This window comes from Siphateles boraxobius, unplaced genomic scaffold (genome assembly GCF_051911475.1).
Source record: "Siphateles boraxobius isolate OS27281-9 unplaced genomic scaffold, OSU_SipBor_1 130, whole genome shotgun sequence".
Classification (NCBI taxonomy): domain Eukaryota; kingdom Metazoa; phylum Chordata; class Actinopteri; order Cypriniformes; family Leuciscidae; genus Siphateles; species Siphateles boraxobius.
Window position 1 is genome coordinate 28,219,692 of NW_027508734.1, and position 17,453 is coordinate 28,237,144.

Sequence of the window (17,453 nt, forward strand, 5' to 3'; positions counted from 1 at the left end):
GGGCTGTCAAGCGATTAAAAAATGTAATCTAATTAATTACATACTCTGATTAATTAATCTAAATTAATCGCATACATAATTTTTGCATATTTAAATTCAAATGAATCAATGAATAATCAGCATTAGTGATGTTAAAGTTCAAAAGAACTTTTATTATTACCGGTATTTGCCGTAACACCAAGGTAAATGTGATTGCTAACTGAAGTCCAGTGATCCCCTGTCAGCGCGATATATTCCGCTCCCACCAAAACGATTTCCTTTTTTTTTTCAGTGTCGTAGCCTACATCTGCTGGATTTTTAACATAATGAACTAAAGTAGAGAATAACTTCTGTTTTAGTAGTGTAGCATTGCAAGTAGAGGAAAGCAGGTGGCATTGTGAAAGACAACAATCTTTGCACAACTATAATACAGAAATAACGGTATAGGTACAATATCACATTTGTTTCAAAATATATCTCGATATGATAATATCGGTATATCGCCCAGCCTTAGTTGTGATAACTTGATTCGCACTGTAGCAGCTGAAAAAGTCTTGAAAATGTCCTGGAAAAGTCCTGGAAAATCATTTCAAGAAAAGAGTGGGAACCCTGCAATTTCCTTTTTCTTTTATTTCATTGTCAAAACGCACTATTCCACATCCTCCCCAATGCTGTCCTTCAAACAAACGTAATTGAATGCTGTGAAAACATAAAGTGAAGATAATAATAAAGATAATAAAGAAAAACACAAACTCAGTGTTAACAGATTAGAGGGATGTTCTGCAGGAACACACATTCACTCTGGACACAGTAACCTGTTACTGTCATTTCTTTATCCTGTAAATGTAAGAAACATCTTACATGTATATTCAATTACATGCTGTTATTCCTTTATAGTTAGTACTCTCATAAAATACTTGAATTACATGTAGACTTTTAAATCTACACTTAATGTCCAACAGCAGAATATTTTTGCACTGAATATTAATACTACTGTGTTCCGTGTGTTTGACGCACATGTGCGCGCCATCGCTCATTCAGTTAAGTGGAAATACTTGCGTAAATTTGTAATATTTCCAAATAACCATTTAACCGTATAATGCAAGTTTTGCACTGAGGAAAATATGTCACTCATCAAATAGTACACGCATCTGTCAAAGCACCTGACAGGGCAAGTTGCGTTAAACATTACACTTATGCATTAGCTTGAAGTTTAAAATAAGGGTGCTCCGATTGAGCGGTCACCGATCATAATCGGCCGATAATTATTTTGGGATGTGTGATCGGCGTTCTCTATAAAGGCCGATCCAGAAAAGCCGATCAGATGACGCAAAACTCGCGAGACAATTTTTTACGCCCTGGTAAAAATGGCTTCACCGGTCTGGCAATTCTACAAGGTGTGTGAAAAAGACAATTCATTAGCAATCTGCAATGTGTGTACCATGCCACTGCCAGCTTGTCAAACTGTGCAGCCTCTCTGCTACACCCGTAAATAAATCCATCGATCCGCAAACTTTGTTTGAGTTCTTAAATGGTCTAGTGCTAGATCTTTTGCCAAGCGTGTCAGAGGATACAGGTTCTAATTCTGCGCTCGTATAGTTTTTTTCTCTCTCATCAAAACTGAATATGTTAATCAGTGGTTACAGTCTATATCAAGCAGGGACACTTTGTGTGCATTTTATTTTGTGATATCACCGGAATGAATAGAGAGTCTCCGCAACCGCGATAGATTGAAGCGCGTGTCCGAGTGAAGACTGCGCGAGCCACAGACAACACTGTATCCATGTCACTGATAGCAGCGGACATGAGCGCTCAGCTTAATTTTAAAAAACAACACATTTTAGCGCTAGATCTCTTATTTAATAGTGAACTAAATGAATGCTCTGCTAGTTAACTGGAGATGTTTTATTTATTTGTATTAGGTACATCCCTGCCTCAATGTTACAAAAATTGGTGGGGGACAATTAGGGGTGTAAATCGGAGCCTACATGACGATTCGATACGAAACCGATTTCTTAAGCCAACGATTCGATTATTTTCGATACTTCAGAATTCCCCGCGATACTATTCGATTCGATACGATCAAATAATCGATATTTTTACATGATATCTATTAAGTTTCAAATAAATCAACAATTTTTTTTATAATTTGCCTTTTATTGAGAATACAGGAACAATAGGCTATTCTATTCACATAATGTGTATGTTGTTCTCAATGCACTACAAATAGAACAGCAAATGTAACAGTTACTGCATACAGTTCAAAACTTGATTCTATCGAATCCTGGTGCGTTTCCGTGCATCTTACGTCATCGCAAACGTGCACGACGCATGATAGAAAACAGAACGCGGGTCAATATATTGTGTTTTTTTATTTTATTTGGTGCTATTATGCACAGCTGAGTGAACAACACCGTTTTACTGTGTCGCATTTGGCTTTTTGCTGATTGCAAATGCAGGAGACAGTGGATTTCCATTAATTTGTTGCCCTGAGTCCACGCGCTATGTTTGTGCGAATACACTGCAGATTCACTCTCGCTCTTATCCAAAGTAAATTATAAACACCATCATCCCTTAAATGTGTTTTATTTAACTAAATACATCATAATCAGCTAAAAAGCATGCGCAGGTCACTTACTTCATGACCAAGTGCGCACCCGAGTCTGTGATGCTTTCACATTCACGCGAGCCGCGGCACGGTTCGAGTGCAACCGAACTCAGCGCACCTCCTCCAGGCAGTCTCTCGGGTTTGGTACCCCAGTGCGCACCCGGGTCCGCATGACAGACAGTGTTTACATAATTAGCGATTTTTCATGCGAACCGTTCCCGTTCCGTTCCGAGTTGGTGTGAAAGCACCCTAGACTTTTCAAGTAAGCTGTTGAAGTAGCCTTTTGTACACGTTAGCGCCTGTTTGTTTACGTTAGTAACTGCTAGCTTGGAATTCGCCCACTAAGTGACTGAGGGTGCATTCACACTGGCAGTTTAGTTACGTTAGCCCAGTGCATAACAACAATCGTTTGTACGCATATGAGCGGATGCTGAAAATAGACAGGCGGCAAACCAAACACATTAATTGATACTCTTGCGGACGCATCGATGCATCGAATCGTCGGCTGTATAATCGATGCATCGATACGAATCGATTAATATTTACACTCCTAGGGACAATATCGATCCTTAGAAAAAGTGGTGGGACACGACTTCACTGGATCTAAACAAAACAATCCAAACATAGATGTGCCCAGTGGTGGCTTTCTGAATCTATTTAAAATAATTTTGCAAGGGTTCTTGCAAAAAAATAATAATAATAAATAAATAAAAAAATACCAACAAATTGATGCTTAAGCTTTGGGAGAGAAATGAATCTAATAATCTCTATCCCCACTCTCTTTCTCTACTTCACTCTTCCTCTCTCTTCCTCTCTAAATGCCCACAAAATCTGACTGAGAATCCCAGAAAAAAACAAAGTTATAGATAGATACAGATATGGAAGTTGTTAGTTATTTGTTTGTTTTTTGCTGTGCACTTTACTACCTGTGGTCCTTTAAGTGTATTAGAAAAAATGATGGCTGACTGACTCAAAACAATATTTTGGCTATAGCCTTTTTTGTTGCAGTTTTTAGTTTAAAGTAGTCTAAAGCTAAATTTAAAGACGGAGATGTTCCGTCTTTTATCTTTTTTTATTTTATATTCTACAGTAAAGTTGTATTTGTCAAGCCCTAAGCTGTTCCCAATAACCAAGCACAAAGTTAATATGCTGGACATGTTGCTTGCAAATAAATACACAGTTGTCAATTCATGATACGTTGTCTTCTCTTAATTGTAATACTTAATGTACATTGTTGTTAAATATAGTTTAATAAATAATGCTACATGATAAATAGAAGGCTTCAAATAGTCCCTGTAATCGGTGATCGGTATTGGTATCGGGTGATACAGCTTCCAGTAATCGGGGAACGGTGATCGGCCCCAAAAATCCTGATCGGAGCACCCCTATTTTGGGGAGCTTGGATTACGCACCTATCCGGTAGCAGCTCACTCTGTTTCCTCACTATTTTTAGATGCATTTTGTCCATAGAAATGCGTTATTCAGTGCTGTAATTTGACTCCACTGGCCAAAGTTTTCCGTGCATGGTCAGCTGACTCGACTAATTAATAATGACATTTGTTGTCAATGATTTTCATTATCAATTTATTTAATTATCGATTTTATCGATTAGTTGTTGCAGCCCTAGTCCTGATGTAAAACATGGCATACTCCAAGTTCTGGAGGGTCTTTTTTAACAGATGGACAGAACAACAGCATGGGTCAAATCTCTTTATTAAAAGGTCACCCTCATACCTCAGTGGGGAACCCACCCCTTCACTTTATAATACCTACAGTTCAAACTCTTTAACCAGACTATTCCAGTGGTATTAACCTGTAACAGTGCAGTTCATGGAGCCTTTTCATTGATAATCAGGGAGCACAGTTTATTTCTAAGCGATGAGAATCAACCACAATAAAACTTTATTCTTTATGGCCCATCCGCTCTGCCTAGCTGTACACATAAAGTCCATCTTCTCCGCTTTAATAAACTCCCACACATGCATCATCTGATTGGCATGGAAAACTTTCTTAGGTCAGCTTTTTTACTTCAAAATGAGCTTGAAGGCTGTGTGCTGAAGCTATGCTAAGCTAATAGTGTTTCGCCCAGACTGACCTTCCTCTTTAATGCTTGACTTATCCTCTTATCACAGCTGCTTGTACACATCCTTTAAAAAAATGTAGGTACATACAGCATTTGATTTGCAACGAGGATATTCAGATGCCTAGAGCTTATTTTTATCTCCTCTCAATGTGGTGAGATGAAGTAGCCTGATTTTCAGTGGCCTATTTCGTACCAGTCACCCCCTGTTAGAGCAGTCGCACATGCCCTGGCACAGACACTGGCAGAAGCCGTAGACCAGACAGACTGTGAGACTGGATGGCACCAGACTCACGCACACAATCCCAAGAGTCACTCTCTGGATCACCAGCAAGTAGATGCCAAGGGGCAGCGAACCGAAGTAGAAAAAGCCCAACAGCCACACCAATACCCGCGGCACATGATTGCAGAACTTAGATAGTGCGTCTTGGTCCACCGCACCGCTGTTGGATGCTACGGAGACCGAGTCCAAACTGTGGTCGACGTAGTAATCAGAGCTGCCATTCTGACTGGGCGAGTGCTGCTGATCCCGTTGCACCTCCATGATGGTGATGACCAGGCAGTTAGAGGAGTCGTGGGATGGGCTATCATTGGAGGACAAGCTCTTTGGCGTCAGCACTACCTCCTTACTGTGGTCCGAGCTCCAGGACTTGTCGCGCACGGCCAGACGGGACATGATGTTCGAGTCATTTGGCAGCCCGGCCACTTCGTACTCACTGACCTGCGTCTCGTGACGGCAGAAAGGGCAGCTGATGGAGCTTGAGCCATCCCCAATGTCCAGGATCTTATTGAGGCATCTGGCACACACACGGTGCAGGCAGTCCAGAATCTTGGGCTTGCGGTTGTGTGTATTGTAGCGCTGGTAGCAGATTTTGCACTCCAACTCATCGTTGGTGGTGCCATTGAGGCTGGTGTTAGTATTAATGCTGGCATTAGCAGAGCCTTCCTCTGGTCCAGCATGAGCACAGCTCATCGTGGCCTCATGCTCTAGGAAACAAGAACAGGATGTTAGCACAGAGTACGACAACATGCACTTATACAGCGATATACAGTATAAGGTATTTTTTTATTTCAAGATGTAAGGTGAGAAGGTCTCTTGACTACAGATGCCACTAAATCAAATTTCAACACATTTATTGATGCTCTTGTTAATTTTAACTATTCATCAGAACATAATAGTGATTTGTAAATTTATCAACAGGGTTTTTTTGTCTTTTTGTTAATGGGGGATTTGTGGACACTAATTCATTTAGATTTGTACAATACCAAATATTATTTATGATTTGAGGTTAAAAATTAAAGTTAGAAAAGTTAAAGAAAGACCCTTAGGATAAGATGTCTACTAAATATTTTGGGCAGAATGTTCCAAGTGGTTCCCAATGTTGTTGCTGGTGTTCTAATCTAATGATCTAATCTAGTAATTATCACAATTATCACCAAAACAACCTTATTTAAACCTTTTAAATATATATATATATATATATATATATATATATATATATATATATATATATATATATATATATATATAAAATAAACAACGAAATCATATGTATTTTACGTATAGTATTTTTCAAAAATAAAAAAGTAATTTTACTCCAAGTAGGTCATCTTACCTCAGTAGTGGGGCAAGATAGCCCCCTTTCATGATTTTTAATTTTGTCCTGTAACACAGAGTTCGTACAGCGTTTTGAAAGTTTGGAAAATGCTTGACTTTAACTGTTATGTTTTCAAGGTCTGAAATGTGCTTGTATAAATAAAGTCTGATTGCTGAATGCACACTTTTCTTAAAGAGAGCAACTGCCCCCTACTTAAAGTATCCCCAATTTTAATAGCAGTTTACCGGATGTTTAATATTATTTATTAATTCATATTAGATCTTTATTATTTTAGTTGTTAATTACATTACTAATTGCAGAAGCACCATTAATTTCTAGCTGAAATAAGCAGTCATTAAAAATGAATGACATTGACAACAGTAAACAAATTTGTGGGATTAGTCACTGTTGGTAATTTCATACAGGAAGAGGTTCCTACAGTGTGTTATGCAATCAAGCATTAGTGCATTGTTAGTGTTACTGTAATATACCAACACCCATGCTATTAAGTCTTCATAGGAAGAGTCCTACTGTGCCACATGGATGTTTTCAATGTCTCATTTAGTTTGCAACTCTCCAAAGGCCTATTAAGCTGCTTTGTTAATCGCCGTTTGTGAAATTACAGAAAGAAATGTTGGATCGACTTAACAATTTTGCTTCATTGTCTTGGGGAGCCAACTGTTTTTGTTTCCCTAATGTCACCCAGCCGTTGTCATACTGAAGAAAGAGATGCCAGTTGTTAGGGGAATAAAATAGCGGCCCTTTGGGCAAAGAACATGTTCCTCCAACATATGAACCTCTCTCTATTATTAATGACAACAATACCTGTGCATATTTGTATTTCTAAGAGGAATATGTTTTGCTTTGCTAGATAGAAAAATATATCCAGCAGAGGCTGTCATTAGAAGCCCAATAAAGAAACAGGCTTGTAGGCTGTTTAGAGTTCAAACTGTATTAGCAGAGCCTTTTCAAATTACCAGTTAACAGAGTCATTGTTTCCAGTCCATGCTTCGTTATTTGCTACAGTATCATATAGGGGTGTCACAATATATCGTGTCACAATATATCGCTATACAAAAATGCAACAATATGTGGATAATAACAATATGTATTGTGATTAATTCGTCCAAAATAAAAATTACTGTGTGAGGGAAAAAAAAAGTTTACTGAGTTTTAGGGTTAGTACTACATTAAACTACTATATATAATGTTGAATATAATGTATAATAATGCAATGGGGGACTATTTGTGTGTCCTGATAATGCCAAATGTCTTCTGTTAACAGTAAAAAGTGGCCTACATTATTTTAAATATATCTAGTCAGTGACAGAGTGCAAGCATATTCGTCTTAAAAAAATTAGCCTATTAATTTCCACCCACAATGTAATATAAAATGTAGCATTTTAATCAATAGTACATTTTTTGTTAACCTTTTACCATATGTCTTGGAGTATCGCAATAATATCGTATCGTGAGTTCAGTATCCTGATATGTATTGAATCGTGACATGAGGGTATCGTTACACGGTTAATATTATATTTTTTTTCTGCATGTCAGTGTGATTAAAATAAAAACCCTCACATGATTTGAACTATTATGAATATTTACTAGAAATGAGTGTTAACTAGAAAGGCATTGATTGATGTAGTAATGGTAATGTACTGAAATATTTGTGAATCCGATGTGTATTGGGGCATAAAAGCTTTTCTTTTTCCTCTGTTCTTTTCTCTCTCCTTACCTTTCTCCTGGCAGTAATGACATATGGCGTTTTATGAGAGGACAGTTGTGTTCTGGTCTGAAAGGTCATCTTATTTTACATTTCAAATCTAATATAAGAAGCTCATTTGTAGCTTAAATGGACAAAAGCAATTTTGTCATTGTAATTGTATCTCACAAAAAGCATTGAAATGGTGGCCTAATGAATGTCATGAATATAAATTATAAATGTAACAGGGGCCATTTCATGTCACTCAGGAGAGCAACATGTTGATGTGTACTTGGCGCAGAAATCTTTCCTGGAAAAATCTGTAACTAGAAGGATGAGTTGGCAGAAGTTTAATCAGAATGTTGCTACAGTGTTTTTCTAAAACGAAATTGTATGTTAAAAACAACATTATTAGTATCGGAAAACTCCCTCAACAGACACCTTAAAGTGTCCCTCAAAATTTCCTTGATCTCTTGACAGTTAAAAGTTCGTTATACTATTTAAAAATACCCTGTAAGTTTCAAAACTCAAAACTTCCTTGTTATTCCAAAAACTCCTTTTATTGAAACCAAGACCAGAAAACAACAGGATCTCAAAAGTGGAGACTTATGACATCACGGGGCAGCAAAGACTGCCTTTGCAGAAGAATATCAATGCCTACGTCTATATCTACATCATTGCGTCGTTGGCCCCGCCCACTGGAGTGTTAGTGAATAGTGACATGAGAACGAGAAAAGATCGACACAGGATCAATACCATTACCTTCCAAACGATCCTAATGCTAGGAAAGTGGATTTTCTTTCTTTCTTTTCAACAATGTGAATGTCTCAGCAGTGCATTGTTAGTATTCAGCACATTTCACTGTGGATTATTTGGTAATTTAGCCATAGTTTCAACACAGCCTTTGCAGGCTGTCATCAGTGATTTCTGATGTGTAATCAAGTTCAGACAGATAATCTTTCTCTCAAAATCGTTCAATACTATTAATGCATCAGTGAATCAAGCCATTGACTAAAATATCAACTTTACATCGTTTCTCTTAGAAGGATGAATATAATCTAATTTAAATTGTGATTAAAATATATACAGAAAGCGATCAAAGAACAATCCCTTTCCAATAGGGATGTGCATCTCCATAACTGAGGCCGATGCGATACGCATCTTGATGCATAGCCAACGATACGATACATTAAAGATACAAATAAGCAGTTACCAATGCGATGCCATACGATTCACTACTATTACGATGCGATCCGATTTCGATTCGATTCAAAGCGATGCTATTCAATGTAATACATAGAATGCAATGGAGAAAAATATGATGCTATGCTATGGTTAATAGTTAATAGGTAGTTAACTTTTATTTATTTTGTTCTGACATACAGCAAATCATAAAGTAACTCAAGTACCATCTGACTTTTACCGCATGGCTCTTTCACAAACAAAAGATTTGGTTTTCACAAAACCAAAAGATTAAATAAAAACAGACATTCTTTTCCTGTCCTGTCTCCAGTTACACTTTTAACAGCTCACACATTTAACAGTGAAAAAATGTAGGGATGCTCAGGGATAAACAATGAATAAATGTTTCAACAGGTAGGCTAACTCCGTGAACAGAAAGCAGGTGCTGTTTTAACATAATCAATAAAAAATAAATAAATAACTTTTCACAATCTGGTCTTTCATAAGTGTACGAAAAAAATACTGTATGAAATGTAAAAAATATATATACATATGAAAAACTTTTACATTTCCAAAGCGATTTAAAAATGAGAACAATAGAAGCTGTGAAACTAACAGTAGGACAACAATATGCTCTGCTGCACTCACGCTGTGTCAAGTACCCCAGAGTGCAGTCTGGACGATGGGGCGGGGCGACATGTTTGGGAGGGGCAACACGTGTCGCTCCACCCACCCCCAATTTAACAGGTTTATAATAATGCAATCTTATTGGTGTAGACCAGGGGTCGGCAACCTAAGGAGGGTTAATTGCTGGCACTCAAGCAAGCACGAGAGGGGTGTATGTATTTCATTCAGATAAAGTAGCCTACCTCCCACCTATATACAGATCTACATATTAATGTAATAATTCCTTGTAGTAACAGCTTGTTTTATTAAGTTAGGAGTTATTAATATTATTAAAGTGTGAGTATTAAACTGCACAAGTCAATGAAAGCGTGGAGCTCTAACAAACCATTGGTCAGAGTTGGGGATGAGTTGCGATCTTCGAATAGTCGAACTGCGTTCGAAATTCGATCATAAAATTACTTTTTCGAATATCGTTATATTTTTGCGCAATTCCATTGTGTCATAATTGACGGCGCGCCAACTGTCACAGATCGAGCAGCAGGGTATTTTCCTGTCGGGGACACAAGGTGTCACTAACATGAATGAAACCCCCTACTGCGCGATAGGATACCAGTGTTTTATATAGTGTAAACAAACAACAGAAGAAGAGCACCGTGACCGTTAACTCTGCGCCCAACAGAGGTGGGTAGTAACCTTTTACTGTCTATGGTAGTAACCGTCTACAAAGTAGGCTACATTTACTTCCTTACGTTGGGCGACGTTCCTCTCGTTACTTTATTTTAATGCAATAAATAAATGCATTGTTAAATGCATAGTTTATTCCAAGCGAGCTGCATCTTTTTTATGGGCATGAGCGATGCTAAATTCACAAATGAATCACTCTTTTGAGTCGATTCTGTTCAAAGACTTCATCAAACAGATCTGTCTAAATCGGTTCACGAATCAGTTTGAATGGTCTGTTCAGTTTCCTGCACGCACTGAATCCTCTGATGCGCTTTCAATTCACACTCGGAGTCGTAACAGGAAGATTTAAGAACATAAAGAGCGTTGGATGAAGTGGCCGTGGGCCTACAGTTTAGTCTAGTGAAAGCAAATCTGCAAATGCATCATATTTTTGCCAGCGATGAAGATCTAGTTGAACATCTTCGTATGATGTCTGTGAATGAATGATTCCACAGGACGATACATTCGAGCTCATTTCATTCAGGTAATACATTTTACAACCAAACAGATTATTACGCGATGATAGCACTGCTACAAGTATGATAACATTATCCGTTTTTTGAACATGTTAATTTATAGGCTACATTAAATAAGCACCATTGTCCACAGTTTATGAAATGAACACCCGCCATCCCGCGGTAATGTGTGTGTATTGCGCAGTGGCATCACACGAATAGTTTTGATTGAAACTAATTTGTTTAAAAAGTAGGCTATTGCAGTAACAAGGCAGGTCCGCATAAAATCATAATGACATATGACATTATTTTTTTATCTAATGAGCATGTGGTTTGGCGATGCAAAAACGGACTGTCGTGCTTATTGTTTTTTTTCTTTCTATGTTAACTATGTTAAAAAACGACGAAAACATGTTTTTTCTCAAACTTATTAAAGACATCGTTAAAATAGTCCAAGTGACTACAGTGGCTCAATCTTAAGTTTATCAAACGACGAGAACACTTTTTGTGCACAAAAATAACGACTATTTTTCAACTAGTCATTTCCTTCTCTCTGGGCCTCGAGTCAGGTTACTAGTTTAACAGTGAATGATCTGTTGTTGTACGTCACACGCATCACACACTTGGCCAGCGTCGGCCAAATAGTGAGCCTACGTGTGACGTAGTTCTACGCAATTACACTAGTTTAACTGACTAGAGGCCCAAAGAGAAGGAAATGAATAGTTGAAATAAAGTCGTTATTAGGGGCCAAGCACCGAAGGTGCGGAGGCACCTATTGTATCTGTTCCCGTTCTTATTATTCTTCTTCCGCTCTTGGAGTCTATGGCAGCCCATAGAACCGATTGCGGGAAAGTTGTTTTGGTTTGACATTTTGATAGAGGACAGTCCCAACATTAAATACACCAATTTTGGTGTTTCTAAGTCATTCCCTCTAGCGCCACCACCTGTCCAAAGTTTCACTTTTATTTTGCTAATAACTTCTGAACCGTAAGGCCAATCAACAAATTCTTTTTTCCTCTGATTCCTGAGCTCATGACGATTCGATTGCACCCCATGAGGTCATTTTCCGTCATAAAAATATGGCCGCCATCTTGAATTTTCTCAAAAAGCTACTTTTTCGAACTCGTCCTAGACGGTTTGTCCGAGTTGCATGAAAATTGAACCAGATCATCTTCAGGCAGTGCTGACAAAAAGTTATTAAAATCAAATTGATTCGTCAAATCGTTTTTGATAAACGCACGAACAAATTTTACGTAGCGCTTGCAAAAACAGTCGTAAGGCTGTATCTTTGCAACACTTCAGCGTATTAAGACCAAACTTGGTCCATGTCATCACAAGCATGACCTGAGGCTACTTGCAGCGTTTCGGCGCAGCGCCACCTACTGGTCCGGAGATACAGAAAATGGCTATTTTTGCTTATAACTTCTGAACGGTTTGTCCAAAAATCATAAAAGTGGTCTCGTTAGATTCAGGGCGTCACGATGAGTCGAGCGATATCCAATTTTCCCAGATCAGCCATTTTTGCTGTCGGCCATTTTGAATTATGTGCTAAAATGCTGTATTTTCTGAACGCATGAACTAATTGTTACGAAACTCGGTATGGGTCATCAGTACGATGCCCTGAAGGAGCCTGAGAAGTTTCGAAACAGCGCCACCTAGTGGTAAATTTTATTTTTGTAATGCTTATAACTCTGGGTGTGGTTGACTTATTTTCACGGGAGTCATCTCGTTAGGTTGCTGAATCCTTGCCGAGTCCACAGATACCAAACATGCTAGGTTTTGCCTTACGGTTTGTGTAGCGTTGTGATTTAGCGCTTAAAAAACATTTGCCGATATCTTCAAAACCGTTAGTCCGATCGAGACGAAACCACCGTCAGAAGTTTGCAATCATAGCTGGTTAAGGATATGTAAATGCCCAAATGCCAAAATATTGATAGTAAGGGGTAGTAAAATTCAATCAAAGTCACTTGTCAGTCATTTTTGACGTGTTTTTTCGTATAAATGTCTTTAACTCCGAAGCGAATTGAGATATTTTCACCAAATTTGGCACACACATGTATGGGCTCATTCCGAGGACACAGGAAAAAAATTGTGAGATTTTGCCTCTTGGTGGCACTATAATAGAACAAAAAATGAAATTCCCATTGACTTCAATACAGTATTGTGATGTAAAATGCTATACTTAACAAATGCATTGCTGTAACATTATGAAACTCAGAATTTGCCACCAGCACCATCCCCTGAAGGTACTCAAAAGATTTCGAGACAGCACCACCTGTTGGTCAAAAGTTAAAATTATATTTCCAAAAATGCTAATAAGTTTTGAAAAAATATGCCTATTGTAATGACACTGGTCTTAATAGATTCCTTGGGTCATGCCGAGAACATAGATACCAAGTTTGACTTATTTGGACGAACTTCCTGTCCGCCATCTTTATTTACTTTCAAAACCTTCTTTTTCGAACTTCTCCTAGACCATTCTTCCGATTTTCACCAAAATCGAATCATATCATCTACAGACCATGCCGACTAAAAGTTATGGATTTCGTGACGATAGACGAAACCGTTTTCGTATACCGCAGCAGCAAAGTTGAGGCATGCTGCCAAAATGACTATTAAGGCTTTATCTCTGCAATGCAATTTCATAACTGCGCCACCTATTTGTCAAAAGTGATAAACCATTAAATCATCTTAAAAGTTACTGTATATATGATTTTTCAGCTTTTTGAATGCTTTAAAAAGCATGTTTTATTGAAAAACAGTGAATTATCATCATTTGTGTAAAATCCCGAGTTTGTGTTTATTCACTGATCCTAATGGAAAAACAAAGAAGTTAAAATGAAATAAGTAAAATTACAGAGCCCTGCATGACATGCAGAAAAATATTGCCTATATAGAAATTATCTCTCCTTTGAAATGCCAGTAATTTCATGCAGTCATGCTCATTGCCCATGACTGCATGATAGCAAACTTCTGACGGTGGTTTCGTCTCGATCGGACTAACGGTTTTGAAGATATCGGCAAATGTTTTTTAAGCGCTAAATCACAACGCTACGCAACATATTTTACAAATTTTACAAATGGCAGTTTCCAAAAAAAAAGTGTTTCCAAACATTGGATTTTTAATTACCAAATAAGATGGAGGAAGATAGAGCTCCGCCATGTAGATCTGTTCTAAGTAGGTGACTCTCAGGACACGCCTCGGTCTCCGTAGTGTTGTGAAACGTCATATTCACGTAGCAGCTGCAGGAATGGTGTTGAGAGAACGCACTTGAGCAACAGTTCAGAAAGGAGAAATCAATCTAACAGTTACATAATAAAATATTTGTCGCTTTCTAAATAGTAAAAGTATAGCGCATCTACTAATAATTATATATGAATAAATTGTTTTTTACCGATGCAGATATGTTAAAAACGATGCATCGCGATACAAATGCCAACTTATATCCGATGCACATTATTTAAATCGATGCATTGCATCGTTAGCTTTTATGCGGATGTACCGATGCGAATCGGTGAATCTTACCATCCCTACTTTCCAATCGCCCAAGCTGTCAATCACACACCGCGAGTTTATCTGGACACTTGCCAAAACTCGTTATGAAATAATGATGCTGTTACACTGCACAACGAAGCAATTACTGTATTTACATGTATTTACATGCATTGTTATTTGGTGAAAGCATACATGAGAGTGCAGACATTGCGTTGCAATGATAAGATCTTTTCATTCACGTGATCAACAGACTGTCTGTCATCTGCTCAATGCTCGTCACTGCAACCTTTCATGTGATGGAATAGATCTAAATATTTTAAGAACTTCTCACGATTTGTTAATCTCGATAGCTGTATGAAAGTAATAACAAAGCAAATGAAAGGCGCTTCCCAAAGCTGGACACTCTAACAAGACGTTATCTCTGTACTAACCCCACATCATGTAGACATGTTACTTTTGTTTTTTTCAAAATAAAAACTAGACAAGGTGTGGATTGAGGTAGGCCTGCTATTTTTATTTGACGAAAAAACTTAGTCTGACGGAAAACAAATTGCGTCTTTTTTAAAGCTTCAAACTGATTCATTGTTTTCTTTTTGTCATCTTAATTTGTGGATTATTTAAGTTATAAAAATACATTTAGTGCAGGCCTCTTTTATGTTTTTCTCTGTTGTCACAGTAAGAAATGCTGCAGGTGAGTGAAAATGTGATGTGAATCCACATCATCTTTTGATCTGTTCTGTATGCTGCTGTTTGCACGTTAATATAAACCCGTGAAATCTTTTTTTTGGGGGCATTTTTAACGGGTCACAGTCACTCGTCAATTTTATTTTTATTTAATGCCAGTTCAATATTATAATCTTATCAGTTAACGTATAATACTCGGATAACGAGCGGCGGTTGTCAGTCGGGAAATTTGCCGTAATGAGCATCCCTAATTGTTACGACTGAGACAAATCAGACACAATTATTTGTTATATTTAACAAATAATCTTTAAAACTCACTCTGGGATCTATGGTCCCATCCCCCCTACTAGAGCAAGAAACTAGCCTGGCATACCAGACCTACATCAAGATGTTAGGTCTGGAAACTCTCCATTGGCATGCCTCATTCCGAGGGGTAGGATAAACGGTTGTCTTTCAGCGCTACAACCAACCAGAGCAACGAAGAAGGTGACGTAGTCAGAGTCAGATCAAAGCCGTTCTTTGTTCTTGTTTCAAAGAAAAGTTTAACTTCAAATCCTCCAGAGTCGCAGCCAAAGACGAATCAAAAGACCGCTGTTCGCCAGCAGCAGCAGCCATTCTTTGTTTTCAAGTAGCAGTGAACCGTCGCAACTCTGTCATCATTATTTTAACCCTGTCCGCCGACTCTATACACGATCTGATTGGCCTGACCAGTTTTTGGTTTTTCCAGCTCGAAAGTCAACGGAGAGTTGCTAGACTACATTTGCTACAAAATAATTTTTGCTGCCGCTAGGGTACGTCTAGATTTCTAGGCTAGCAAGAAACATGACTACCATCAGATAAGATGGTTTTATTCCTGTTAAAAATGTGGTCATGTGGTTGTCATGTATTGCTCTGAGACAAGAAGGTTAAGGATCCAAATGCAGTATTTATTTGAAAGGGTAATCCAAAGACGTAATCCAAATCCAGGCAAGGGTCATACACAAACAAGCAATCCAAACATAACAGAAAAGGACTGAGACAAGGAGAGAAATCCAAGGGAACAGGCAGAGAATCAAGGTAACCAGGACACAGGAGAAACAGGATACAAACATGCTCAGAATTGCAGTATAAACACTAAACAAGACTTTGCAGGGAATGAATGTAAAAACCAGGCTTATATTGGGTGAGCTAAACAAGGTAATGACATATAGATGAATGTGATCATGGCTTATTAGTCTGGGCAAAGGACTATGGGAAATGTAGTTTGTGGATGTGTGGTTATTGTCCGGGTTGGAGTGCCCTCGGATAGTTATCCCGGGCACTCTCACTGGTGATCGTTACAGTTGTCAAGACAGAGGCCATAGGAAAGTCAGAAACAGACCTTAAAACAGACTTTCTTGCATTCATTTATAGACGAACTGATCTATAAATTAACTTGCATCCCAGAACATTGTGTGAATGATTTATTGTCTTGTGTAGTCTGTCTGTCATCTGCTCAGTGCTCATCACTGCAACCTTTCATGTGATGGAATAGATCTAAATACTTTAAAAACTTCTCACGATTCGTTAATCTTGATAGCTGTAATAGTAAAAACGTTATAAAAGTATTCGAGGGATTTCCACGTGTAATGCTAGCAATTGTAACAATGGCAACATTGTTTGGTCTCTATAAATTGGTACTTTGAAGATCGAAACGATCGTGTATATGATATGTCGATAGCTGCACAACATATTAGTATTACAAGAATCTTTCATAGTTTCTCTATCGGCAACCAATCCAGCTGCACATGCAAATGAGCATACTTGAAACAAAAGATCCATAAATCGCCAACAGAGGGATTTTCCCCCTTGGAAATTCTACCTTTCTCATTGGTCAAGCAAACCCGGAGAGGTGGGACTTTATTAGAGACAAATTCACAGAGACCCACCCTCTTCTTTTTCTGGACTCCACTGCTGCTTCTTCGAGTTTATGTCCCATGGGCGCCGACAGGCCTTGACCACAGCCTGCTATGCCTTCACTCTAACAACAGAGTCAGACTGTAATTTCTTCATTCCAACTCAGAAGAAAACTGCAACTTTACTATCACTGAATAGACAACCATCAACTCTTCCGACTTCCTCCCTTCTCCTGGTTGCTCGGCGTGGCCTCTACGAACCAGGGCCGGCAGACCATTATCTGCACTCCAGCCATGTGCTCATAGAGACAAAGAGAACTTTCAACCAGAACAGAGTCAAACAAACCATGCAAGTTCATCACCATTTCTTCATTCAACACAGAAGAAATCGTTTCAAACTCATGGAACTATCAGAAGCCTTCTTCAGGAAATTTTGAAAATA

The 17,453-nt window shown here is 38.3% G+C and overlaps 2 protein-coding genes across 4 annotated transcripts in view; one reads left to right on the plus strand and one right to left on the minus strand.

Annotated features, from left to right (window-relative positions):
- The window catches only part of cep89 (centrosomal protein 89), a 175,645-nt gene that overhangs the window by 77,037 nt on the left and 81,155 nt on the right, over positions 1-17,453 (plus strand). The window lies entirely within an intron of this gene.
- Positions 4,284-17,453, minus strand: part of LOC143737479 (E3 ubiquitin-protein ligase RNF182) — a 45,981-nt gene continuing 32,811 nt past the window's right edge. The window contains exon 2 of the mRNA XM_077229002.1: positions 4,284-5,654. Coding sequence (XP_077085117.1) covers positions 4,867-5,640 — 774 coding nt within the window. The 5' untranslated portion in view covers positions 5,641-5,654 and the 3' untranslated portion in view covers positions 4,284-4,866. The remainder of the gene's footprint in view (positions 5,655-17,453) is intronic.